General features: G+C 39.5%; 1 protein-coding gene across 1 annotated transcript; it reads left to right on the forward strand.

The window, feature by feature from the left end:
* On the forward strand, window positions 1–27,184 carry gosr1 (golgi SNAP receptor complex member 1). The gene is made up of 9 exons (XM_053320656.1): window positions 1–65; window positions 727–838; window positions 2,836–2,923; window positions 3,437–3,544; window positions 3,699–3,790; window positions 9,269–9,343; window positions 21,367–21,396; window positions 25,534–25,616; window positions 25,956–27,184. The coding sequence occupies exons 1-9, from the start codon at window positions 32–34 to the stop codon at window positions 26,078–26,080; spliced, it is 747 nt and encodes a 248-aa protein (XP_053176631.1). The 5' UTR covers window positions 1–31; the 3' UTR covers window positions 26,081–27,184.
* Window positions 27,185–27,813: the final 629 nt, after the last annotated feature.

Genomic DNA, 27,813 nt, shown 5'->3' on the forward strand with positions numbered 1-27,813 from the left:
CGGAACTCGATGACGTCGCAGAACAACAAAGATGGCTGGAATAGGAAGCAGCAACTATTGGGAAGGTAAGGGAGCATAATTTATAATAACTCTATCAAACCAACACTATTCACAGCATTATCCATCACAGGAACGATACTACTGTCAGCAGTTCAGTTGCCAGACTCAGTGTCGTCATGGTAGTCTAAACACAGTCTGTGTCCATCACGACTAGCTCCTAACAAGCTAGCTAACATGTCGCCATTTAAGTTGAACATGAAGCTTTTAAATGTGTGTGGCCTCTCTAAGTTAACCTGTATGTCATGTTTATATCGAGATGCTGCTGTGCTAGTTTGGGTTACACTAATTACATGGTAATGAGTGGTGTTTTACTATACATTATATCTCGGTTAGGCTGGCTACCATGCCTCTTTTCTTTGGCTTATGACACCATGTAGGGTGTTGATTGTATGTGTATTTTCTTTTCTTTTCTTGCTTTTATCTTTCTATTGTGTACTTTATCTATTTATTGTGTTTTATCTTTTTCTGCAGCACTTTGGAAAACCTTGTGTTTGTTAAAATCGTGCTATTTAAATAAAGTGGATTGGATTGGATAAATTAGTAACGAAGAGATATAGTCAGAGCAGGCTGATCCACTTGTTTGAAATAACATAGCTTTATCTTAAAATGTTAAAATGTTTTGTCTCTCTTTGTATGTGTGTATGTGTGTTTGTGTCTGTGTTTCAGATCTGCGAAAGCAGGCCAGACAGCTGGAGAATGAACTTGACCTGAAGTTGGTCTCCTTCAGTAAACTGTGTACCAGCTACAGCAGCTCCAGGGATGTACGTCGAGGAGACACGTAAGATCAGTTCTTCCACTTGTCACACCTGTAGAGTGGTTAATACAATATTTAATTTGTACCACACTTTTCAGTCATAGTAAAACTCAAAGTGCTACAGTATATTACAGAACACACAACATAAAGAAAATAATAAGTTAAGTATGAAAATGCTTTACTGAATAGAAAGGCTTTTAGGCCTTTTTAAAATAAGTCTAGGGTTTGTACTGCTCTAAGAGAGAGGCTGTTCCATAAGTGTGGAGCAGAGCAGAAGGCTCAATCCCCCATGGTGCTGAGCCTAGTACTGGGGGCCTGGAGGAGTGAGCTGCTGGCAGATCTGAGGATGCAGGTGGTGGTCTCTGGTATGATGAGTTCCTGTAGGTAGGGAGGCACATGTCTGTTGATAGATTTATATGTGAGTAGCAGCACTTTGTAGTCAATCCTGAAGAAGATAGTTAGTCAGTGCAATGAAAACAGAACTGGTGTTACTGTTTGTGTTTTTTCACTCTGATCAGGATCATGGCAGTTCAGTAGTGTATGGGATTACATTTTACATCTCCCCAGCATCAATTTAAAAAAAAAAAAATGAAAATGAATAAAAAATGTACTAGAACAAACAAAAAATAGACCTCAAAGGCAAAATTCACAATAAAACTTATTTGAGTTTCACTTATTTCAGTTCTGACACAAAACTCCCATGTGGACAGGCAGGTGTAACAGGGCTGCATCCCCATTAGCCAGTTACTTTTGGAGAAACAGGTCAGTTGTAAGTCATACTACTTGTTGCATGTCCAATGCAACAGGTAGCAAAATGGAAAAGTAATTTTATTGTTTTTTGATTCTCTGGAGGTTTTGTTCAATTATTGTGACGCAAATTGAATCCCATAGCAATAAAACCCATTTGACCTGATGGGGATCAGTAGGTTTCGTTCCCTTGATGTTAGGGCTAAAATTGTAATTTTAGAGGAAGTCTCTCTCATCTTTTGTAGTGAAGTAAGATACATAGGACGGTCTTGTACATTTAGGGGATGTATAGCTGACATTTAAAGAAGGGGAATAACCTAAGAGAAAGCTTATCATAGAGCTAGGGCTGCAACTAATGAGTATTTTTTACTATCAGTCATTTTCTCAATTAATTAGTTGTTTAGTCAATAAAATGTCTGAAAATGGTGACATCCTGAAATATGTTGTTTGTGTCCAGATGTCCATAACTATAAGGTACTGAGTTTACTGTCATAGACGGCAAAAGAAAACAGAAAATATTCACATTTGAGAAAATCAAAGAGACTGCAGTGGGCAACTGGTCTGGGTATGTGTGGGCGGTGGATTAACAAACACAGGAAAGTATAGGCGGCAGGAAGGAAATCTCTAAACAATACAATGATTATAGAAACCTAAGGGGTGTTGTTCACTAGCTATAATATCTGTGGAGGAAACAAGTACGAGAGTATGTCACTATATTGATCTTATTACTGCTAACACTATCGGTACATCATTGATTGTTATAGTATTTAAGCCACTTTGATGCTGTGTGGTTGAAACTTGGAGATCTAGCACATCCTTAAAATTTAGATTCTTGAATATAAAATGAGGGGGATTCTGGATGATAAACACTCAATCTGTACACACTGGTGTTTATTTGATGGCTCTAAAAAGTTAAAAACACATGTTGAATTTTTACATAGTGGGCTGTCCAAAGCATCACCAGCAATTAAACCCATCAGTTACACTTATAATTGAATGCAGCTGGCCAAGAAAGGCTGTATTTTATGTATGATTTTGGACAGTGCTGTATTAAACCAAATTAAATGTGAGAATTTTCTAATTGAGCATTTATTTACATGTGGACTTGATGCTGGCTTCTTAAAAATAATCCCTGACTATCACATCAGGGTGCAAAACATAACTTATCATTTCTTCAGAGAGACAGTAACGTGACATTTTGTGGCACCAGCTTCTAGTCGTATTGTACCACCAGCCTCTAGTTGTTCCCCCATTCTTTGTTTTTCCTCCTCAAGGTCAGACACCACCCCGCTGCTCAACAACTCTACCCAGGACAGGATGTTTGACACCATGTCAGTGGAGATTGAACAGCTGCTGGGGAAAGTAAGTAAATTCACACGGATCAGTGGTCTGTGAAAGGCCAGCAAAAAGACTGTTATAAGAACAGCATTGAATTTATGCCAAGGCTATTGTCTTCCATCAAGGAAAAGGACAGATTGCAATCTCCTGTTCTCTTCATGGTTTGCATTGGATCCAGTGACTCATAATAGCCAATCTGTTGAACCATAGTAAATAATGAGCTTAGAAGCTTAATGATTGAAGAAGCAGTTGAAGGCGGGTCACTCTAAAGTTAAATACAGCTGTTAAATATTATTCATAAATGTAAATATAATAAATACAAGACACGTCGGTAAAAAAGCAGTTGCTACTTTGCACGTTTCCATCTATAGTATTGCACCTTATGAAATGACTATTTGGCTGTGTGTATTTGTGTGTGTGCCTTTTTGTGTTGTGTTGAGGTTCTGTGTGGGTTGACTTCATCCGCTAATCTCCTGTTTTCCCTGGTGTCTTATTCATCCATCTTTGCATCCATTCATTTTTTCCTCTCGTTGTCAGCTGACTGCAATAAATGACAAAATGGCAGAGTACACCAATGCCCCGGGCACGGCCTCTCTCAACGCTGCACTCATGCACACACTTCAGAGACACAGAGACATCCTACAGGTTTGATGTTGTATTTATCCTCCTTTATTCCTCTATAACTGTCACTGTTTTTGCTTTTTGTAACAGACCAGTTAACATGCTTCAATCCATTTTGTTCCTTTATTCTTTGTTCTTTATCCACTTCTCTTCATTTTCCCTCTTCATTTTTACCCAGGATTACACACATGAATTCCATAAAACTAAAGGAAACTTCTTGGCCATCCGGGAAAGGGAAGACCTACTAGGATCCGTCAGAAAAGACATAGAGTAAGTAACCTTTCATGCCACTTTGTGATTGATTTGGCCTGCATGTGCCTCAAATGTGGGAATATGGTCTCTGTACTTTAATAACTACACTGTGAATTCAATTCCACTACACACAACTATTGATAACTAAGTCAATTTACAGGTGTGTTTCTTACTCACTTTAAACTGTAAAGAAACTCATATCTGTGTTTTTTTTTACATTCAGAAAATGTCAGATTAGTAGCCTAAGCCTAAATAGCTGTTTGTTAGGTGTCATTACATGCCAGCACAGATGGCAGAGGCAGACTGAGTTATTCCTCTCAGAGCAGAAAAAAAGGAGTATCATATTTTTTCCATATGACAAAAGATACAAAACAAATAGAATAGTCATGTGATGTGTTGCTTGTATTTGATTTTAGTAGCTTAGTGTGTAGGAATAAAAACTGCAGAGCATTATTCACAGTGCTTTTATGTTGTAGACATTAAGCGTTAGAGGGACAGTTGAACTTTGACTTCCACCTGGCATGCTCATGAAAAATGTTGGCCATTAAAACCAAAAGAAGATTCATGGACTCTTTGACCTTGTATTGAGAAATTGTGTCCTCTCTTCAGATTGGCTCAGTTGTGAGTGAGTGTATTGAAATGAGATGGGGCGATGTGCTCCCTCAGACCACGACTCCTGTCGTCCTTTTTTTTTTTTTTTTTTTTGTAATAGCTTATTGATCTGTAAGATGCAGTAGTGAGCATACGGTGAGCACTGCAAGATTTCTATTGATCCTCTCCAGCCATCTAGTATGCAGATGTCCTGCGGCTGCCTCATACAGTAATGCACTTTCCATAGGTCTCAGAGTCACTTTAAATAATAACTCCTTTCTGGTTATGCTGTCCTAATGCAACATTAAATATAGAGCAAAAACCATCAATTGTTTTTACAGGAAAACATTATTAGTGATATAAATGTGTAACTACCCCACAATGTACTCGGTAGACTGTATTCATGTTTGCCATAGAAAGTATGTAAGTGCTTGGCTTTCTAGTTAATTGAGGAGATTCGAAACCGAAAGTTTTACAGCAGTGTGATTTCCGTCTGTAATATCAGACTATATATGATTACAGCTTATATTGCAGCTTCTCATGTCACCACTTTATTGAATCAGTTTATGGAACAGTGATGGTGAATTTATAAATAATGCTTTCCTGACTTGATTAAACCACATACACATTCAGGGATGTGCACACATAGCAGTTGGAGTGTCTTTAGGTGTTGTGCTTTCTCTCTCTTTGGCTGAAGGCCTCGCTGGACCATTAAATAATTATTAATCGTTGTAATGTTACTGGTATTACTGTTGTTGTTGCTGCTGCCTCTGTTATGAGTATAATTATTATAGTAAGAAAGGTCCCATTATAGTATTGGATCAGTATTCATTTCTAGGAGACTGAGTTGAGAAGGGTTTTATGCAGAATGAATATGAATGAATTGCTCTTTATTATAACTTACATCATCTAAACAACAAAATATATATAATGCACAATGATCTTTTTTGTCTTCTATGAATTATTGGTAATACCACAAATAATGAAACTCTATTAGAAATCTATTGTATATCAGTGCATCACCATGCTATTATATAATGATAATTAACAGTCACTGCACCTAAGAAATCAGATTTTAAACAGTATATCTATTCAGTTAGGAACATCCTATGAGGTCAGCACTACACGGAGCAGTTCACTCCATCTTCTCATTAAATCACCTAGCAAAGTAGTGCCACTGACCCTGCTAATAGGCTCAATGCTGATGAATTTAATGCATAGAAATGAGCCAGTGTAGTTGACCCAGTGCTCAGGCTAACGATGACTAATGTGTCCACGGGCCGCTAATGAGGGAACCATCTGAGCTTACAGGTAGGTGAATTACTGCTGCTGCTGTTATTAAGTGCATAGAGATGCCGAGTCATGCTTAACATGTGGCAGTGTCTTTTGAAAATAAACTTTCCCCCTAATCTCCCTTATTGATCAGTGAGTGATTATTTGTTAGTGAGGCAAGGGACACTACTGAGGTAGGAGAAAATATGAAAGCAGACATGATCTGATGAGTTACTTTTACTGTAATGTTGCTTGTGAGAAGAAACGAAGCAGTGTGCTAACTTATTATCACTGACGTACATTTCATCTGATCTTGTCAGAGGGACAGAGAAGTGCTGAACTACTGTCCCCAAAACACATTAGCAGGGCCGAAATTTGAACTTGTGCTTTTATGTAAATGTGTCTGTCTCGAAACTAAAGTCAGAGTCCATTTTTTATTCCTTGGCTTCAGCAGCTTAATGTAGTATTTGCATCACAACAACAGCGTAATGGTTAGTAATAATAGTCACACCTTTTAATGTCATATACTGTAGACTGAGTTGAATTTGCACAGCAAAAATGTGAAGGTCAGGTTGTTCTGTGATGTGTTCGGACTGCATCACATTTAGAGAGGTGCCGCTGATGGTGGTGTAGCACATCTTTGCTGCAGTTGAGTCTTTCGTCAGGAGAGGGCAGTAGAGATCATGGACGAAACCTGGTCAGGAAAGAGTACATTGTAGATTTTTATGATCTATCAGGGTTGTTTACACTGCACACACACAAAATCTATATTGATTAAAAGAAATAGTGCACACTTGCACTTAAATGAGCAACATGACATCTTATAAAATGTATCAATATCTCTTGCAGTGCGCTCCCAGATTTTGTCAGCAAAGCATGTTCTCATGCACGGACGTACACACACACACACACTTATTGCATTCAGCTGTGTCATTCATAACAGCAACATGGAGCAGAGCTGAGCTCAGACCTCCCTCTTTCCCTGCTTTGACTCTAAATGTCAGCAACACAAATGACAGCTAGCTTGTGATTTACATCGTTGCCCTTTTAAAAAGCCTTGCTGGAGTGATGAAGCTGGCTGTCAGTACAGGCAATACTTAGCCCAACAAAGGCATCAGCCACCCTCCGGTGGGGCGGCTAGCTCGGGCTCAAGGCAGCCACTGTGGAGTGTGCTGTGTGTGCACTGAATATAGTGTTTCCATTCAATGGCTTTGGATGGCACGCTGGGGATGAAGTAGGCACATTTGTTATTGGACTGCTTACAGTTAGCTGGGTGGAGTAGGATGTTTATGGTATACAATATGTGTGTGTGCATAGTCTTGTGTTTCACTCCCAGCCCCCTCCCCCCCGCTCTTTGTCTTGTTCTTGCCCAGTTGGAGGGTGGGGCTGTGTTAAATGATCAGAAATCAAGGAGAGCATTGGGGGAGTCAGCTGTTCAGGGATGCTGATAACCATTAAGTTTGACTGCTACCAGCTGCTACAGCTTAATTTGGGATGCTTTATAGTGCTATCAATATTTGGATAGAAGTCGTATTTATCAAAATTGATCATTAATCAACCTATTCTGAAGCCATCTTTTTTAGGTGCCCATTCACTAAAAATGTAAAGTAGAGATACAACCTTGAATTTGTCAATTTTTATGCTTAAATATGGATGAATCAATTGCCCTCTACATGATTCAGTGGCTCTGCTCTTCTGTCCTTTTAAGATTTATTATTTTCAGTTGTTTAAATTCTTCAGTGGGAGGTAGGTGGTGGGCTGGAGGAGTAAAGAGACACCAGAGACAGATTGGGTGAGAGGGTGAACATAAAGCCTTTCCCAGGCTTGTTGACAATAAAGCAGAGCTGTGCTATGCATTACAACGTTTTTCTTGTAGCTTCACAACAGAGCTGAAATGTTATAGCACTGCTTGGGAGCAGCATGACCATCTCATCTCTTTCAAATAATTAAGCAGTAATCTGATTGGCTCAGCATGTGTAACCATGCAGGTGACTAGAGAGAGAGCACCATGTTTAAAAGGCTCGCTGTATTTAGCTTTGAGTTCTGTAGCAGCTCCTGTGTAATATGTGGCGAGTTTTGATCTGCCCCTATGTGTCAATTCAAGCTTTCTTGCTGTTTTCTGATCTTCTGTATTTGGTGTTAGGTTACTGCTAATGACAACTGAATAGTTCCTCTTGCTGCTGCTTCACATTAAAAGCTTTCCACTGGTGAACCGCAGGAAGGCTTTTACTGTTAAGGAGAAACAGGGAATGTGGTGTTACTGGCACTGACTGCCATTTGATAGAAATGGGTCTACACAGCTGTTATGCCAGTGCTTTTTTTTGTCAGTGGATATATAAGAAGAAGAAGTAGAAGAAGGAGTAGGCACGGTGAGGTACTTAGATTGAGCTGTAGGAGAAAGGTGTTTTTTTCCAATACCAGTAGAAATGCTGGATCGGTTATTGGCGAGTATGCAAGCCTATGCACTGATCCAATACCATGTAATTTATTAATAAACAATACAACATGAGTCAGGTCTTCTGCAGCTACAGGAAACTACCTTTTAGAGCAAAGAAGAATTGAGCTCTGGTAAATAGTGTAACATTACCTGTTTTTTCACTGGAAAGTCCCACCAGTAAAAAAATCAAAGTATGCAAGACTTTAGTTTAGAGGAGTGGCAGTTTAAACATCCGCAATCTTTATAAAGCATTTTTAAGACGCATCACACGAAAGATAGCAATCATATCAGGTTCATACAGTTTCTTTTAATGCAGTGATATTGGATTGGTGCCTGGTATCGACTGACATACTTTCATATAAGGTATCAGAATCGGTATGGAGAAGAAAAAAATGGTATAGGAACATCTGTACTCAACAGCAACACCTGTTACCATTGTTCTGTTATGCAACCATGTGCAGCTCTGTGCATGTTGTATGCAATACATAAGAACAATTTAATTTCATAAACTGTCAGTCAAGGTTTGGGGCTCTTGTTGCCTGAGTTGGTCTGGCTGTCTATCTGTCATTTCTTATTTTCCAGGGTGATTTATAGCTCTACTTTATATACAGACGAACAGAAATGAGCAACAAAGCAAGCCCACACAAGAACGACACCATCTGTTAACCCTTTATAACATATGGGAGCACAATATCCTAAGATAACCTTTCCAGTTAGGTAAAGAAATAGCACATGCTCGGTGAAATGGAGTTCCATGCAAGGGGTTTTACATTTTTAGATACAATGTATATACGAATGTGTGGTAGAAAGGTGATTTCAAGAGACAAAAGATGTTTAACTCACTGGTGGAAGTGTAAGAGGGAAAATGCAGTCATAAAAAACTGCATTAAATAATTCCCTTGGCTGAACAGTGATTTGGTTTACTCTTTTTCTCAACAACTGCTTTCAATGCCTGCTGATAAGGGCAGAGCGTTAGTTTAGTATGTCCAAAGACAGGCTGAGATGGTGAAATGCTCCAGAGAATATCAGTTTTATGTGTTTAGTTGACAGATAAGGACTTTGTTATTGCCAGAACACAGAACATTTCTTCTCAGTTTTTTCAGATGTTGTAACACATGACACAAATGGCAAATAATATACATCATTTTCTTTGATTTGTGTCTTTCCTGACCAGTGTATCTTTGTGCCTTTCCTAGGACATACAAGAGTGGCTCCGGGGTCAACAACAGAAGAACAGAGCTGTTTCTGAAGGAGCACGAGCACCTGAGAAAGTAAGTTCACAGCATCTTTCTTTGCCATATTATGAGGAATCTGACGTCATCAAGGAAGACTTTTTAATTCACTCAAAACAGAGTTTTTTTAAGGATATCAATCGGCTGGTGTTGTTTTTTCAACCCCAGCAGTCCCCACATAGAATTTATCTGACATTTTTCCCAGAGCTGTACAGCCTTTCCTGGCGAGGCAGCAGCTCCAGCTTCCCAGAAATCAGAGCGGGGATAATTCATTGTGATGGCACTGCTCAGCCATTTGGAATAACACTGAAAATCACTCATGGTGTTTGCTTGTCAAAAGGACAACATTATGAAAAACTCACTTTTCAGTGCTTGTGTGTATATATTTGAGCCTCTGATGTACTCACTAACACACAAACTGTGGTATTAAACCAGTCAGTGTTGTGTGGGCTTGCTTTCTCTGAACTAATGCAATTCTACAATTTGATGCCGTTTATACTTCACTTGGGGCTTCATTGAAATTGTAATCGCGCCCACATCTCTGTTTCTCCACCCATGATTTACAGACAAGGTAGGCACTGACTGTGTAACAGGACTGGCAGCAAACACAGAGATAAACATGTGAATGCTCTGTTGCTGACTGTAAAAACCAAGACAAATCGCTACTTTGGCCCTCAGCTTGCACACAAGTCTTTTTCTATTACACAGCATGACACACAGTTATTTTCCTGTTAGAGGTGTGCTGGTTGTCTTCAATTCTTCGTCATCACCAACATCATCATCACTGTGGCTGTTTCCACCCTGCATTATTTATAACTGAACTGAATAGCACTGCTAAAGAAACTCTACTAATTTGGTGGTGAACATTTTTAATTTTATATACATTTTTAACAACAAATGTTGGGGTTTTCCATCAGCAGTAACTAAACATGACTCTGATGCGTGCTGCTACCCGCTAGGCTTCCTGAAGCTGGCCAATCAGAACAGAGTTAGCTCATCAGGACGGGGGCTTTAAAGAGACAGGATGAACCGAGGGGGCTGCATAAAGGTAACCTCATGCGCCAGATGGTCTGTTACAAAGAACCATCTGAGAAGGCGTCCTTGGAAACTTTTAGGAAAAGGGCAGACCCTTTCAAAAAAATACTTGGCAGGTGACTGGATGAACCATCTGTGTACGGTATCTTGTGAAGCAGCTGGATTCACGAGATCTCATGAGAATCCTCAGAGGATGCTGATTGAACCAAACCGCTGGTGGTTTGGGCACAAGCACATAACTTGAAACCTGAAAGGATGGGTTCTCATGTGATCTTGTGAGGTTGTCTTCTTGTGAATTCAGCTGCCTTGCAAGGTAAATATAAAGGGCCAGTATAAGATAAATACATTTTTTGAACAGTGATTCATACAAAGCTACTTTAGTGGAGTCCCAGAATAAAAATATAGATCTGAAAATGAGCATGATAGGTTCCCTTTAAGCTCTGACACCTCTTGGAACTTTATTTCTTTATGCTTCTACTCTCTTTTAGTCATGGAAAGCCACTTTTTCCTTATGTTGCATTCATTAATCTAAAGTTTGTTTTATAATTCAGGATAGAGAAAATGCCAGCTGGTTTTGAGTGCTTTCTTGGCTAGTTCAGACAAAACTTTTTGTGCTCCAGTTGATACTACTACTAAATATTAGTGGGGACAGATTTAGATCGTGATACCAATTAAGCCACATTATGAATTACATTTTCCACTCTGGTACATAACTTTCCACCTTAGTGCAGCAAAAAGTTAGTCATACTCAATATTTCTTGACACAGTAGGTCAAACTATGAACTGCCAGCATCCTCATTAGTGTCCTACTATCTTTGGCTGACTCTAAAGCACTGCAGAACAGCGTGAGGTGGTAAACTTTGTGAAATCTGCATGTGTGTACCTGTGTATGAGAGGTGTGAGAGGCACCCTGTGTGGAAGGTAAAATTGGATGTCAGCAGGACACACACACACTCAAACCAAAAAAGAAATAAACCACCAAAGAGATTTTAACATTGCCCAGGCTTCAGGATGTCATCTGATAATTTGGACATAGCCGACCAATATAAAGATGTCTGATTCATTCTCTCTGTGGCTAAATGTTTGCTTCAGGTTTCACCCTCTCAAAGGAATAATGCCTCAGTTACTCTCCATAAAAGATCTCTTCACTCACTTCATAACTGGCATCATCTGCTCTGACATGAAATAGCTAATACTGACAAAATGAAAAGGTGGAGGTCATGTATTGAACAGCGGTTGGACTTTAGCTGACTATCTAAGCCTCAACATGGGCAGAATTCTTCTTCAGGTAATTTGGTGGGGTCAGCAGATACAACAGGGCAGACTAGCAAGCAAATCATCCAAATTTGCACCAAAAAAGTGTATCTATCTATAGTAACTTTCCTGATGTGTGTATCTACAGATTGTGCGTGTATGTTTATGGGGGGAGTGTGTACTTTTGTTGTTAGGTGTGTCTAGGGATGGGCAAAACATCTAATCTTGATTTATTTATTTATTTCAATGTTGGAGTTGATTCATCAACTTTTGTTTGCTTGCAAGATGCAGACCTGAAGTATGAAGCCATGCCACCTGCAAGGCTGTCATCATTATGCATACAATATAGCTTATCCATACAGCTACCAGGTGCGTGAGTGTCAGTACCAGATGCTTCAACTAAGTAGAGCATAATCAGTTTCAGCACAAACAGAGCAGAAATCTGCTGCTGTTTGTGTTTCTTTACAGGACATCAGTCTGATATCTGCAGATTGCTGCTAGCTGGTGTTAGCTACCTGGCAGCTAGAGACAAACTGAACAAAACATAACCTGGAAACTATTCAGCCAACCTAAGGTGCTTCAACTCTTGTAACCAGAGATACTAACAACTACAATTAACACAAACCACGACTAGAGATCTGTGTTCACTAAGTGCTTAGAGTCACGACAGTCCCTTAACTGCAGCAGCTGCATGGTTAGTGCAATGTCACAGTTTGAGGAACTGTTGTTACTCAGAAAGGCTAATGGAGCAGCCATCTACACTACTTTCGATGAAAAATGACCTTTTTGTGCATATTATAATAGCTCCATTCTCATGATTTACAATAGACATTTTACACATTGTTTGAGATATCGCCCTATCTGTGTCTCTGACTGACAGTACTACTTTAGTTTACTTGAGCTGTGTGTGTTTCATGGGCTTCTAAAATGTATGGCCGAATGCAGCGGGACATAAACTCTGTTCAACAGAAAGATCTCTGTGCCATGAGTATTACAGATTATTCCACCCTTGTCACGCATTGTGGTAGTGTCCCAAGCAGGGAACTAACAGATGTTAAATCTAACCATGCAAATATCTGTGCTGCATGTAGTCATTCATGGCTGATGGGTGGATATTGAGTATGTTTTACTTGGCCCTAAAGTCGAACATTTCTGCATTTATTTCACCTGAATGTTGGTTTTAATCATTTCTGGACTCGTCTGAGAAGTTGACACCAGCAGTTGATTGCCCCCCAAGCACTCTCAGTCTATCATCGTGCTGGTTCAGTTTTAACTTGGATTCACCAGACAACGGTTAGGTGTCCTTGATGGTTTACCATGGACATGAGACATGACTCCAAGGAAGAAGGTGTATAAACAGTGTTGGGTGTATTGCATTACATAAATTCTTCAATTATGTATAAATTTGGCAGAAAAAAAACATAATCAAAGGTGGATACTTGTGCAACACCTGCCTGACCCCTCATGCTAACACAAAGCTAATAGCTACACACTCACAGACCCACAGTGATGCTCAAGCTGAGTCTATGCGGACCCCAACCAAGCCAATGCTCGTTTGTACAGAGGAATCTCCGTCTTTAAGAAACAAACTCAGCAAAGTCCCAATAATAGTGAACAGACTGCGGTTATCAGACAGAAACACCTTGATATATGGACTGGTGTTTTGTCAGCCTGGCTAGACTTGTTTTGACTCCGAGGAGAAACAAGTTGTCTATATATTATTTTTAGGTAGTTATTTGTACAACATGGTGTTATGATGGTCAAGACTCATATTATTTTATTTGTTAATATATTATTTTTACACAACATTGCAGGCGTTGCTAAGGAGGAGTAATGCAAAAGTAATGTAACGAGTAATTGATTACTTTCCACAGGGAGTAATTAAGTAAAGTAATGCACTACTCTTACTCTTGAATAATGACCCTAAGACAAATAAAGATAAATAAAGTGCAGAATACTACCACCTTAACTCCACTTTTGCAGTAGCATTCGGTCCCACCAGCTCCACAAGGGCTCTGAGAGTCACATAGATGTGTCAGGTTGCATTGTAATAGTCACTGTGACAATACCACAAAAGACCCAAGTGAGCGCTTTAATGGATTCATGTGCTGAAGCAGAGAGACATCCATCCTCATCTGTCACTTTAAGTATGTGGCCCTGGAAAGATCTCTTGTCTCTGTGTCTACCATGTACCTTATATTTTGGCTTGAGTGGGCAATGGAGGAATGTTTTCTAGCTAATATGGTTTTGTGAATTCTTGAGATTCAAACTGAACAGCAAAGAGCCTTAATAAATTCTGATGAAAAAAATAATTGTAAAAATGTGAAGTGACGGGAGCAGCCAGGGTCACTATGTGCTGAACCTCCTCCAGATTGCTGCAGCCACCCTGCAATCCCAGCAGTCATGCTCTCGTGCTCTCCCAGCCCAACTGATCAGGATACCGATAATGAAATAATCTTATTAAACCACAACCCATATTATAGGGCGTCCCCAGACCATTGATAAATATGAGAGGGGAAAGAGGCAATTGGAGATGGGGATGGAGTTACACCAGATTGATGCTATTAGAGCCATAAAACAGGAAAGAAAGCCTGAAGAAAAAAGGGCTAAAATGTGTTGGTAGCCAGAGCAATACTCTGAAGTCTCACTTAAGGCAGAGCATGAGCACTCGATAAAGATCAGATATTCGAGTTAAAGTACCTCTACATTTTCATGATTCTTGATGCAGTCTGTAATGCTCACTTTGCAATTTTAAGCACATATATTGATGAATAATGAGGTGCCCCTTATGTGAAATTACTTCATCAGCTGATTTTGAGATGGTTTTAATTTGATATTCACCACATGTTATGGACAGCTAGTCGTGGAGTCGTGACATTTAGCAGCTCAGCTTGTGACATTTTTAGATGATGTATTGTATGATCTGCACAAATTTGCATAAATGGTGAATGAGGCTTTATATAGTGACTGTGTTCTTGGGATATATTAGCAAATGATAGTGCCTGCATTGCCAAACTGATCAGCTAAGACTTATCACTTTCCAAACAAAGTGGTGGGTGGAGTGTCTGCCAGCCAGTAGTCATTCCCAACACAACCTAATGAGACAGTTTCATTTTTCAAGATAGTCCTCTCTCTAATTTTGCTGGTAGAGATAAACCTTGTATAGTTCCACATCAGTCAGACCTGCCTACATATTATAGCGGCTATGAAGCTGACAATGAAGTTAACATAATTTTCTAAACTCTAATCATCAATTATATAGCGAACATGACAAATATAGCCATATAATAGAACAGAGAAGCTGCTTTGCTTTATATCTTCCCATGGCGGGACAGAAGATAACAAAATGGAAGCCATTATTGTATTGCTTCTGGATGTGCAAATGAGTTTTAATTGGATTAAAACCTAGGACAGAACTCTCCATTTTCATGAAACACCACTGAAACGGAGAACAGTAGACTACTGCTGCGGTGGCTACTGAATACAGAGAGCTCTCCAATGGGCGCTATAGGCTTTACAATACAACAGTTAAAATGACATGAAATTCAGTTTGAGGTGGCAAAGAGATAAAAATGGACCATGATCATTATAAAACATCCATGTCTGAAAGTATTCACCTAAAACACGATCCATCATTTGATTCTTCAGTCAGAGAAGGTCATCACAGGTGATGCAAACCTCCAAAAAATATGTCTCACTATGACTCTAGCTATCAAAAACCAATGCAAAGGCTCAAAAAGTTCGGTTGAAAGTGTTACTGTGTAAGTTGTTGATTGTATCATCGTCAATCCAGTCATTGGCACGTATCCAAATGAGCATTTTTGATTGGAGGATATGCAGAATATGAATATTAAAAAAACTTTTTAATATTATTTTTTGGCTTTTTTGTTTGTTTGCTTTTATTGGTTAATTGGGCAATGAGGAGGCAGAAACAACGGTAGGGAGAGATGGGTATGACATGCAACAAGGCTGGAATCAAACTTTGATGTTGTGGTTAAGTAGCAACCACAGTAACCATTCAGTAGCCATGGCACTCCCATAAGAATGATACTTAATACTTTAGTGAGTTTGTTTGGTTATTAGATTTACTGTACAGTAAGTGCTGTTGATATATCGTTACTTCTCCCTATCTCCATCTCTCCTTCCTTGTATATCTGTTTTTCCATCTCTCTCTCTCTGCCAGTGTTCATGAATAAACCAGAGGGAAGGAGGAACATGTCCATTAAAAGTTCATGTTGTAGCCGCTCTAATGGTAGCGGTCACACTGATAAGAACTTCCTGTCAAAAAGAGGGTTTTTAGCCATGCAAGCAGCTCCGCTCTAGGAAGGGCAAGGCTGGTTGGTTCGTTAGTCAACTGCTGTGGTTCCCAACTGAAATATCTCAACCATCTCTGTTAAATGGGTAGTTGTGATGTACTGTATGGTTATGTCACTTTTTGCATTCCACCAACATGAGGTTTTGAGGGAAATAGTCCCAAAACTACATTTCCATCACATTTGATACATTGATCTCAACTTCAGGATAAATAAGTAAAATTAAATAACTTTGATAATCCTTAAAATTTTTATTTAACACCATGAGTCAAAAATTGTATTTGTCCAATATTTTGACATACCTACCAGCCTCAGCTGTGTTTGATTATCAAATATTTATTATCCTATAGTAACACACTAAATTAAGATGGTGATGATGGTAAACATGATACCTGCTTAGCATCAGCATGTTTCCCTTGTCATTGTGAGCATGTTAGCATGCTGACATCAGTATTTAGCTAAAGCTCAGGTGTGCCACACTGTCTCACAGAGCTGCTAGTGTGAGGTAGACTCTTAGCCTTGCTTTTTTGGCATATCAGTGGCATCCGTGTGAGGCAAAGCTAATTTATATCTTATATTCACTCATATTTGGTTGCTTTTTATCGCTTGAGTGTTTTTGCTGTCTGTTGATTGGCCAACAACAGCAAATACCTATTTCACAACTATCCAGGAAGTTCAGTTATATCAGTATTCTTTCTCCAGATTATTCCTCTTTTTACTGTTAGCTCTGCACATTCATAAAGTCCAGAGTCATAAAGTCATAGAGTCTACTGTACAGTCCCAACGCTGTGGGTGCTTCATCATTCTGTCTCACTTTCTTACTTTTCTTTTTTTCTTAGGGTTGTTCCCCAGCTTGAGATCCCTGCTTTTAGTCTGGCTGGCCTGCTGCCCATCTTAAGATGTTTGGTCTTAGCTGCCAGTTCCCTGACATGCTAATGTAATCGGTGAAGGAGAACTTTGAGTATTCAGAGTAAAGGACGTCCTATTCGGCAAAGCAATGGTGGACCCAGTCAGTTCAGAAAGGTTAAAGGTTCACTTACTTTGCATCGCTTTTGTTATTCACGGACAAACTGATACTTCACAGGCCATAGTGATCTATCAAAGTACGTTTTCCTGTAAATACTTTATCAAGATTAAGATTGTGTCCATTCATTGCTGCTTTGTTGTGCGAGAAGACGCCTTTTTCTAATTGATTTCAGTGGGTTTGAAATGTTGTTTTTCTGCAATGCGCTTTGCTGAATGTGCTCAGGGTGCTTTCGATTTTTTTGCCCAAGCACCTCCCAGCTGAACGGTTTTGATATCTAAGCAGCAAAATGTTCTACATCGACACAGCTGTTTCGAGCCAGTTGGAGGGTGTCTGGAGTGGTCCTAGCATCTAAAATGTCAACAAAATGGGGAATACAGTAGTTAGAAGTTCTTGTTATTCACAACACATTGCTTTTTAGATTATTTTCGAGATTTCAACAAGACATACAAAAACAACATTATATATATTCATTTTCCATTAAATACAGTGGATGCAGTGTGTTGAAGAGTCTGCTTTGAATCTGAGGGCAGATTTCTAATCACTGCTCATTTTTGCTGATGGAGTTTGCATTCTGTAACTGCTGCCAATATTTGCAGACAGTTTCCTCTGACAAAGCAATGAATGTTTCAGTTCAGCTGACGGATTGTGTTTGTTGCCTCATATTGCTTTCAAAGCCAATCTGATAGAGCACTACCTTCAGATGGTTGCAGCAAAGTAACTCTAACTAATCATCTCAGCTCAACTAACTAATGAGTCTTGTCATGTGTGACACATAATCAAACTGCTATTTCTGACATGATCCTTTACCACTGGTTGTAGTATTTCTGGACGCCAACAGAAAATGTATACGTGATGTGTGTGAGAAGTGGGCAGATTTGTCCATTTCTATGTTTTTTTGTGTGAATTGCAAGAGAACAAGAAAGCATGTGGGCAAGGAGGATTGATTCATCACACTGGGAAAGGCAATTAGCTTGGAGCTAATGAGCGATTTAATGACTGCAGCAAAACACCACTGACCAGGGGAAATGGAAGGAACCCACTCAAAGCTGAAACCACAGAGGTTCACATATACATGAAAGTGATGGCACAATCAATCTTTCCACTACAGCTGAAGCTTGATGATGGAGGAAACAATTCATAAATCTTTTGCCCCATCTCATCTGTGCAAATAGAAATTCCATGAATCAAGCCTCACCTCAGCTTGGAGCCATTCTGTCATTTGCTCTTCAGCACATTACTTATAAGGTGGACACTGTCAGCAGAAAGACAGTTAAAGATTTACTTTCTCCGTCAGTCATTTGGTTTTGTCCCCTGTGATGATGGTTCTTCCATCATTTAAGACCACTGTCACATGGCTGTTTGACCTTCACCCTAACCACAACTACTTAAGGTGCCTTTTGTCTGTTTCAGACACCAAGCCATTGTTAGGGCACTGTTATATTGTATGTACCCAATAATCTAATTAGCATAATGAAATCTTTCTGGCTGTATTGTCCTACTCCCACTGCTTCTTGCATCACAACTACTGGTACAGCTCCACACACCTGCTCCTACAATCCATTTGTGCAAAGCTTATCCGCCAGCCTTTATTTAGATATTTGTGCCAGTTACCATCCCAGTTCATCAAATAATGTTATCCCTGTAAATGGTTTAATTTCAGTGGGACACAGGCAACCGTTATGATTTACAATTTCCTGCCAAAGTGCAGTTTGGTGCTTGTGTCGGGACGATCCAAGAACAGGAGGGCCTCACAACAGCGTGACTGTAGATTACAAATGTGGCTGGCCGTATATATAGCCTGCAGAAAGAATCCACATGATAAAGTCAGCTGCAGGTCTTTGGGGACTTGTGGGTCATTCTTCACTAAGCAGACCTCCAGTGGAAAAGCAGTGTCCAACTTCATGGGCAACACTGTAATGATGATACTATACTGATGATATTTCTTTTACATGGTAATCCTTAAGTTGCTATGATAAAAACAGACCAAAATTCAACTGCAAGAAGAAATCACATAATTAATAAATAAACTCTACAAAAGAAGCTGAGATTCAGTAAAGATTATAATTACAGTGATTAAACTCATCAATGTTTACATGTTGGGGTTAGTCCCATGTGGTCCATCAGCAGTTAGAAGTAACCTGACATTACAGGTCACCAGCATGACAAATGTTAACGTGATTACATCAATATATATAACCCAGAAGCTGGTTTGTCCTCTGAGAAATCAGTTGGTCAATACTTGACCACGAAAGTGACCTGGACTAGGTCAGTTTTGTGGCCCACAATCAAATTTACTAGGAACCTCTTGATTGTATTATCTGGAGGTATATTTGTTATATTATCATTTTGGTCTCCTTTTAAATCAAAGCTCTACTGTAGCTGTTTTTCAGTTGTTTGCTTTTTGAGTTCTGCAGTTTATCATGTTTTATTTAATCTTTAAAAGTCCTTTGAGAGCTGCCCAGCATCTGTTAAAGGAAAAATATGTCAACTCAGCACACATACTTGCCAACAATGCATGTGATAAGTAGAGCCTTGCGTTATGCTTTCCACTTATTTAAAAGAAAGTTCAAGGGCAGAGGGGGGTCAGCCTATTAAACGTTAGGAGACTAACCTACTCATTAACATACAGAGACAGACTCTCTATGTTTACCACATGATCAAATGATCAAAAATGAAAAAAAAACCTTTGTTTACTTCTTTTACATTTAATAATGTAATTCTAAAAGCACAGCACTCTCTCCAAAGTGAAAATCAGCTCTATGTTGTCCAGCAAGGCGCTACATTGGCAAGTCAAATTCATACAAGCACACACTCCTGGTCAATAATAAGGGCTGCTCACTGGTACCATAAGGTTGGGTTTAGGCAGAAGATGAAAGGATATTTATGTATGAACCTTGAAAGAGTCAAGTTAATGTATAATGGTATGATGGTATACTGGTATGATTTCGGTAAAGGTTGAAGTATGGGTAAGGTTAGGGTAGAAACCTGGGAGAGGCTTGTGACTTTGGTTAGATACAAAAGAACAATAATAGCCTAATAGAAACCACACATTAAGGTTGACAATGAAGATGTGGAGTCCTTGAATGGATGCCGGATGATGAACTATGAAATACAGTCAAATTCATACAAGCACACCCTCCTGATAAATAATAAGGGCTGCTCACTGGTACCCAAAGCAGCACGATTACAAGCACTCCGACTGACCACCAAACCATAAGGTTGGGTTTAGGCAAAAGATGAAAGGATATTTATGTAATAACATTGAAACAGTCAGGTGAATAATGGTATGATGGTATAATGGTATGATTTAGGTAAAGGTTGAAGTATGGGTGTGGGTAAAGTTAGGGTAGAAACCTGGGAGAGGCTTTGGTTAGATACAAAAGAACAACAATAGCTTAACAGAAACCACACATTAAGGTTGACAATGACGATGTGGAGGGTTGGATGGAGTTGAATGGATGCCGGATGATGAACTATGAAATACAATCTGTGCAAGTTTATTTGTTTAGCTTACTTTAGTTCTGGGGAACATTATCTAAATTGATTCCAATTAGAGAATAAACCGCTGAGAGCATTGTTATTTATGAGCAACCCGAAACACAAAACTAGTATTACAACATAAAAGCTTTGTGTTTGTGTCTGTGTGTGTGTGTATATGGGCCTTATTATATTATCTAAAGGACAAAAGCAACCATTTGACACTCCCTCTTTTGAAGTCGCTGTGCAGAAGCTTGGGCTCTCAGAGTGTCTAAAGTGAAATTCCCCCTGGGTCTACTTAGTCCCGAAACCCTGTACGTTTGGGAATCATCCATAACGAGAGGCTCGACTAAACAAATCACTACAGTCACACCCCTACCATGCAGAGGTTGAACAGAAATGAACAACAAACGAGCTTGCAATTGTTTGTCACAAATTTTTAATTGGGGTTGAATTTTGCCATTCGTCTGAAATACTGAATTTAGTAATGGTTAGGGGAGTACTGTATGACTGTTTTGTGTGAAGAATGATTTAGATGACTACATTTAACAAAACGCTGGTTTAACTCAAATAATGTTTCTAAAAGTTGGCATTTCAGACTCAAAGCAACTTCTAAAAAGGAAAAATGATCTTGTTTTTGTACATATACACACAGAGACATGAGCACACTGTCAGTGGGAAGATTCAAATGATGCTGGACGGGTTGGTAAATCACTATGTCGTCCTTGATAAGATGGATATGGAGAGATGAAAGGAAAATCCAGCACCAAACAACATCAAATTAAATCCAGCTCTTTGCTCAGCTCAGTGTCACCAAGTGATGTGATCATAATCCTGGGCTAGTGTGCATAGTATTGATCGACGTCAATCTGAAACTCGTCAATAACTCGACCATTCTTTCTCTTTCTCACTCCTTTCTCCCCTCCCCCTCCCCCTCTCACTCTCACTGTCTACAGTTCGGACCGACTGATGGATGACACAATAAGGTAAGACCACTTTATTGTCTCACACACATGAGGAGACATACATTTCCATGTGACAGCCCTCCTTTTTCATTGTTTAATTTACTTCCTGAACTCAATCTAAACCCTCAGCATGTGTGAAAATGGGCCCAATCCTGGTCTGAATATGTTTGGTCCCATTGTGCTTGGACTCGGTTAAAGAAAAATGATAAAAATGATTTTGCTGCTCCAATATTCTACAACTGCAAAAAATTGAACATTTTCCTTTTTTTCGGTATTAGTGACCCTGAACAATTTAGCACAGTTGCTCATTGTTTGTACTTATGATTCAACTGGGAAACTTTCATCCAAATACATGCTTGAAGTGCTAGTGGTCACCTAACATTGTCTTTTACGTCTTCAACCCTAAAACCTGACCTGACCCCCGTCTACTAATCCATACTGTATCATCCATTTCCCACTAGTCCTATCCTTTCTCTGCACAAAGCACTAGTACTGTATGTTGCATCTCGTAAACCTTGGCTCCTCTGGGATTAGCTTCCACAGCGGCCTTTTTGGTGGATTGTATCATCGCCTTTTGCTTCCTTTAATTGCTTTTAGAAATATTGAAATGAAAAGCACTTAGTTATGTCATCCAACTGCTCATGTTACCATCACAGTCTGTAGAGTTTCCTTCTAAACTTAAACGTCTACAACAACGCAGCCAAAGTAGTGCTGGGCGGTATACCGGTTCACACCGAATACCGGTGTATATTTTTGTTATGATATGAATTTTTAATGTACCGCCACACACAACGTTAGGAAGGCTGCGCAGCGGGATTCTTTTCAGTGTTGCACTTCTTGCTGCTCAACAAACAGCAGAAGATGTTTGCCTGCCGTGCATCACATCCTGGTTTTAATAATTAGTCAGTAAACTCAGCTTTGTCTGCACTTTTATTTACAGTTAAAACATTTTGCTGTGTGTTTCAGCTTCTGTCAAACTAACGGAGCTGCGGTGGCTTCCTGTCTAAGCTTTCAGAATAAAACCTTGTGCTTTTATTATTATTAAAATAATAATAAATTACGGGGCTGTAAATTACGGGAGATTCCCGGGAGAAAAGACAAAACGGGAAAAATGGGAGTGTTGGCAGCTATGATATTACTAATATTCACCCATCATGACAGTAAAATAGTCCATCCTAAGTCAATCTACTGCAGTAGAGTAGTAGTTCCTCTCTCAACCAGTAGAAGATGCTGTGAACAGCTGATTATGCATGAAAAAAATACTGTCATATACCGTGAAACTGCTTTTATTTTGAAAAATACCGTGATATACATTTTTGGTCATAACGCCCAGCACTAACCCAAAGTCACATTTCTCAATGGTGCAGATCTTACAATGTACTACTACACATTCTGATGTGTGCTTTTATACACGTTACTGTGTTTTTTTGACAAATTTCAACTCCTTCAGGTTATTTTTAACAACAATCTGTGTCTGATCACATATAAAGTGTGAAAGGAATCTTCATCCTCAGCTCTGATTTTCATGAGCTGGTAAACATTGATAGAAAAAGGAGGGGTCGAAGTTGCTGGAGTCAGCAAAGTGTTTCTTCCTGACTGAGGAGAACATGATCCCCAACACACTGCACCAGGCCAAGACTGCGAACTGTCCCCTCATCAACCTCCACCCCACAGGGAGAGATGCCACAACCTCACCCACTCATGCTCACACACACACACACACACACACACACACACACACACCTCACATACCTCACATTTAAACACCACGCACCTCACGATATTCTGTCTTACAGCTTTACTCACCCCAAAAACCTGCATTCAAACACACTCTGTAACCACTTGGCTGTTGTAACTGTTGTTGGCCTGCTGCTCATCATCACCTCCGGCCAAAAGAGTAAACAACCTTGTGGTGATTTCATCTGCTTTGTTTTGATCGGCCTCCTGTGAGTCTGTGCCTCACTGCGATGGGAGTTTGTCCCCGGTGGGCAGGGCTTACTGCTTGTCCCCCGAGTGTTCAACACTTATGCAATACATGCTGTGAAGAAAACATTGTGTGCCAACTGTGTATTGAGAATATTTAGTTTAGATATATTTTTTCTTTACTTTTTTAGATGCGTCTTCTTGCAAGTGTTGGGTGATATGAAATTATTGGGCATGTCTCATTAACCCTTGTGTCGTCCTCCTGGGTCAAATCGACCCCATCTCTCTTTTGACTGTTCCTTCTTTCCTTCCTTCTTCCCTCTTTCTTTAATTTTTCCTTCCTTCTTCCCCTCCTGCTCTCTTTCTTTGCTCCCTCCTCCTTCCATCCTTCCTTGCTTCCTTCCTCCCTCCTTACTCCTTCCTTCCGTTCTTCCTTCTCTCCTAAATTCCTTCCTCTTTTCGTCCTTACTCCTTCCTTTCCTTCCTCCTTTCGTCCCTCCCTCCCTCCTTACTCCTTCCTTCCTTCCTTCCTTCCTTCCTTCCGTCCTTCCTTCCTCCTTTCCTTTCTCCCTTCCTTCTCTCCTAAATTTCTCCCTTTTTTTAGTCCTTACTCCTTTCCTTCCTTCTTTCCTTCCTTCCTCCCTTCCTTCTCTCTTAAATTCCTTCCTTCCTTCCTTCCTTCCTTCCTTCCTTCCTTCCTTCCTTCCTTCCTCTTTTCCTCCTTCCTCCTGTCCTTCCTTCTGTCCGTCCTTGACCTGAGGACAACAGGAGGGTTAACCTTATTACATGACATACCATACAATATGTTCACAAGATACTGAGGAGCAAGAAGTGAGGTGATCACATTTTTTTGTTTGCATTAGCAGATCAGTATTTGATCCAGAGAGTGATGTGGGGAAAAAAAACACAACCTGAAAGTATTTGTGAAAAATCTTAAAGCCCCATCCTGCATAATAAATAGTTTCCAAGTGCGGCTGTGGGAGCTGATTTCCTACCACTCAAACACTCTGATCCCACAGTTGAAGCGAGAGGCTCAAGAGTGGGCTCAGTAGTATAGATTATTGTGTGTAACAGATGCCACACAAAGCAAACACAGAGGCTGAAACTTTTCCCTGAACTGCCCGGCAGCTGCACTTTCCTGATCTGCAAAATTTGCTGAGGCCCAAGTTTGAGAGCAAGAGAGAGGTACAATATTACAGCAATTCTATACCTTCCTTCTTACAAGCTCAGGCAGCTCAGGCACACATGCTGCAGACACCCACACAATGCCGAAGGAGAGCGTGATAGGATGACTTAATGGTTTCACCCCAGAATGATTATCCTCCTTTTACTGAGAAGTCTTTTAAAGCACCATTTAGATTCCTATTGCACAGAAAACATGTAAATATATTTCACAGTCTGCATTTTACTACTGTATGTGAAGTGTGCATGAAGGAAAAAACAACAGTTTATTAGATGCTTATCAAACACATGACAGATTATTTTCATTATTGAGTAACCTGTCAGTTATTTCCTCGATTAATCACTTAGTCCTTTTTGATGAATGATTTGGTCTTTAAATGTCTCATAAAATGTTGTTATTTACTGATCCCTGACCTCAAAGTGAAATGTCTTGTTTCATCCCGACCAACAGTCAACAACCTCAGAGACCTCACCAGAGAATTTGGACAATATGTTACTTAAAACATGAGTGAAAATTATTAATCGGTCATTCTTCGATACATTTTGGCACCATCAGCAACATATACATTCCGGGAAAAGGAAAAAATTACACACACAAAAAATAAATAAATAAATAAAATAACCTAACCTAACCCTAACCCTACCAGCAGATACTTTGTGCTCTATTTTTTTTTTGTCCAATCTTTTTATCTAATTTTTTTATCTTTTCTTGTTTTAATCATACATTGACTCAAAATTCAGCCTTTCATAAATGTAACAAAATCTATATTGAATCAATCTAGATGTTGCTTTGTGCAGTGAAGGTGGTAGAAATATAGGATCAACATGGCCACTTTTAAATTTCTTCATAGATCTACTTTAACAGGTTCTGCTTTAGCTTTAAAAGGCGAGCCACCGCTTGCTCTCTTACTAACTGGACTAAAATATTTCCCAGTGGAACTAATCTAATCACACGTTGACTCACCACCAGTCAGAAGCACTTTACAGTCCTAATGAGCACAACAACTTTTAGTGTTGCCACTTTTCAACTTATTTCTCTCTCTTTCTTTTCAGTATTGCCATGGCGACCAAGGAGAACATGACCTCCCAAAGGGGGATGCTGAAATCCATACAGAGCAGGGTCAACACGCTGGCCAGTATCCTTTATGCTGTGTGTCTGTGTGTCTGTGTGTGTGTCTGTGTGTGTGTGTGTCTGTGTGTGTGTGTGTGTGTGTGTGTGTGTGTGTGTCTGTGTGTCTGTGTGTGTGTGTGTGTGTGTGTGTCTGTGTCTGTGTGTGTGTGTGTGTGTGTGTGTGTGTGTCTGTGTGTGTGTGTGTTGAATAGATATCCACCTGACTATTTTTTGGAATTTATCAGAAGACACAAACAACTAGATTATTTACTTCAGATTATTTTACTTATTTTATTTTTAATCTGCCTGAAAATTCCAAGTTTTGTCTCTTTTTTTATTCTTCTTTAACTCTCGGCTCTGCAAGACCGTTTCCCGACCATCAACAATCTCATCCAGCGAATCAACCTGCGGAAGAGAAGAGACTCTCTCATCCTCGGCTCGGTGATCGGCGTCTGCACCATCCTCCTCCTGCTCTACGCTTTCCACTGAAGTCCAGACCCCGGCGATATCGGGGAGAGGGGGCAGGAATGATCTGCTCTGCGTAGCGTGGGTACACCCAGGAAAACCGAGCTCAATGATTGGAGGAACCTGGAGGCTCGGTAGCAGAAGGACATTAAGTTGGTCCAGATCTACAGCAGGGACAAAACTCAGCCAACAAAGAGCTACTCAACTTGTATTTAGCAATGGGACAGATGGAGGGCTGGTGGTTGGGTGCTCTGCTGCCAACAAAAGAATGGAGACCAAAATACAAATGAAACTAGATTTTAAGAAAATTATTGTGATAATTCACTTTGGACAGAAACTGTGACGAGACAGTCAGAGTGTGTGATTCATCATTCTTTTTTTTTTCCACAGGCGGAAGGATTTTTTTTTTGTTGAATGGTCCTTTTTTTTAAATTGATGGCGTTGGATGGATAGATCAATGTGGGCTGTAAAATGTGAATTAATAAATTATTCATATCAGTATGTGTAAAAAGAAGTGTGTCACACTAGATCTTAACTGCTAACATGAAGTTATCGTTATCTGGTTTATTTTATCATTCTGGTTAAAGTCCAACCAAGAACTATATTATTAAATGGTATGACTGTGCCAGTTCAGACAGCAGAATACCACCGCAAGGAAAATCTTTATTGTATTTTCATATTTCATAAAATATATTTATACTTCACTCATATCTTCATATTCAATAACTTCCTTTCTCTCTAATCCTTCAGAGCAACCAGGCAAGTTAAATTCACAATAGAAAGTCAGGAGCTGCATGTATTGTAGTTCCTCCCCTAAACATGACATCTCTTTAATGATGGGCTGTTTAATGACCAAACAACTATTCTACACATTTACTACTATACTGAAGAGACAGTGTTGTATGAATTTAAAGATGGGAACTGAAAACATTTGACGGGAGTAAGGGAATGATTTCAGTCAGGGTTGGACTCTTTAGATTAAAGTCTTAGTTTTGTTGGTGGGAGTGAAGGAATGTCTAAGCAAGGCAGCTGTGTGAGAAACATCAATGTCTTTTTGTCTCACAGCTTGAAGCTGTTACACGACTGGAATCAAAAAATAAAATAGGCTCACTTCAGTGGACCGAAGAGGATAAATTTGGTTTCTTGTCCTCATTCACTCTGTTTGAAGCCTTGCTCACAAAGATGAAGTAAAAGTCGAGGAAAACTTTAAAGACTTTTTTTTTGACTTTTGTAAAATGGCTTTGCTTCCATCAAAGGTACTTACTAATTTGCGATTTGCCTTTTGAATGGAGGCCCTGGTAAAACATCCTTATCACAGCTGCTGCTACTTCCTTACATCATCGAGGAATGCAAAGCACAAGCCTCCCATACTGTCTGTCCTCATATTTCTATTTAACACTTCAAAATACACCCTGATATTACATGTTTAGGTCATTCTTGATTTAAAAAGCATGTTTATTTTTAGATCAAATATAATTATTAATTACAAAAATGATTTCTTTATGGTATGTGGTGAAAAAGTAAGATACTCAACTGAGGTTACGGATAAGAAACCTCATCCTTCTTCACTAAATAATATTTCTTTTCATTTAGCTTTTTTGGTAGATGGACCTTCTCACCATGTACCAACGATAAGGCCAAACAACTAAATCCAAAGTTACTGTAGCTCTTGAATGTGCAAGAAGCTACAGATTGTTAGTTTAAATAGAATGAGCTACAGCTGTTGTACATTATTGTCCATATACTGCAGCCTTTTC

This window comes from Scomber japonicus, chromosome 6, assembly GCF_027409825.1.
Source record: "Scomber japonicus isolate fScoJap1 chromosome 6, fScoJap1.pri, whole genome shotgun sequence".
Classification (NCBI taxonomy): domain Eukaryota; kingdom Metazoa; phylum Chordata; class Actinopteri; order Scombriformes; family Scombridae; genus Scomber; species Scomber japonicus.

What these genes read in the sequence shown, in the direction of transcription:
- gosr1 (XM_053320656.1), top strand. Translation starts at nt 32, where the DNA reads ATGGCTGGAATAGGAAGCAGCAACTATTGGGAAG. An exon ending in AAGCAGCAACTATTGGGAAG is followed by an intron (nt 66 to 726) that starts GTAAGGGAGCAT and finishes TCTGTGTTTCAG; the next exon opens with ATCTGCGAAAGCAGGCCAGA. An exon ending in GACACAGAGACATCCTACAG is followed by an intron (nt 3,545 to 3,698) that starts GTTTGATGTTGT and finishes ATTTTTACCCAG; the next exon opens with GATTACACACATGAATTCCA.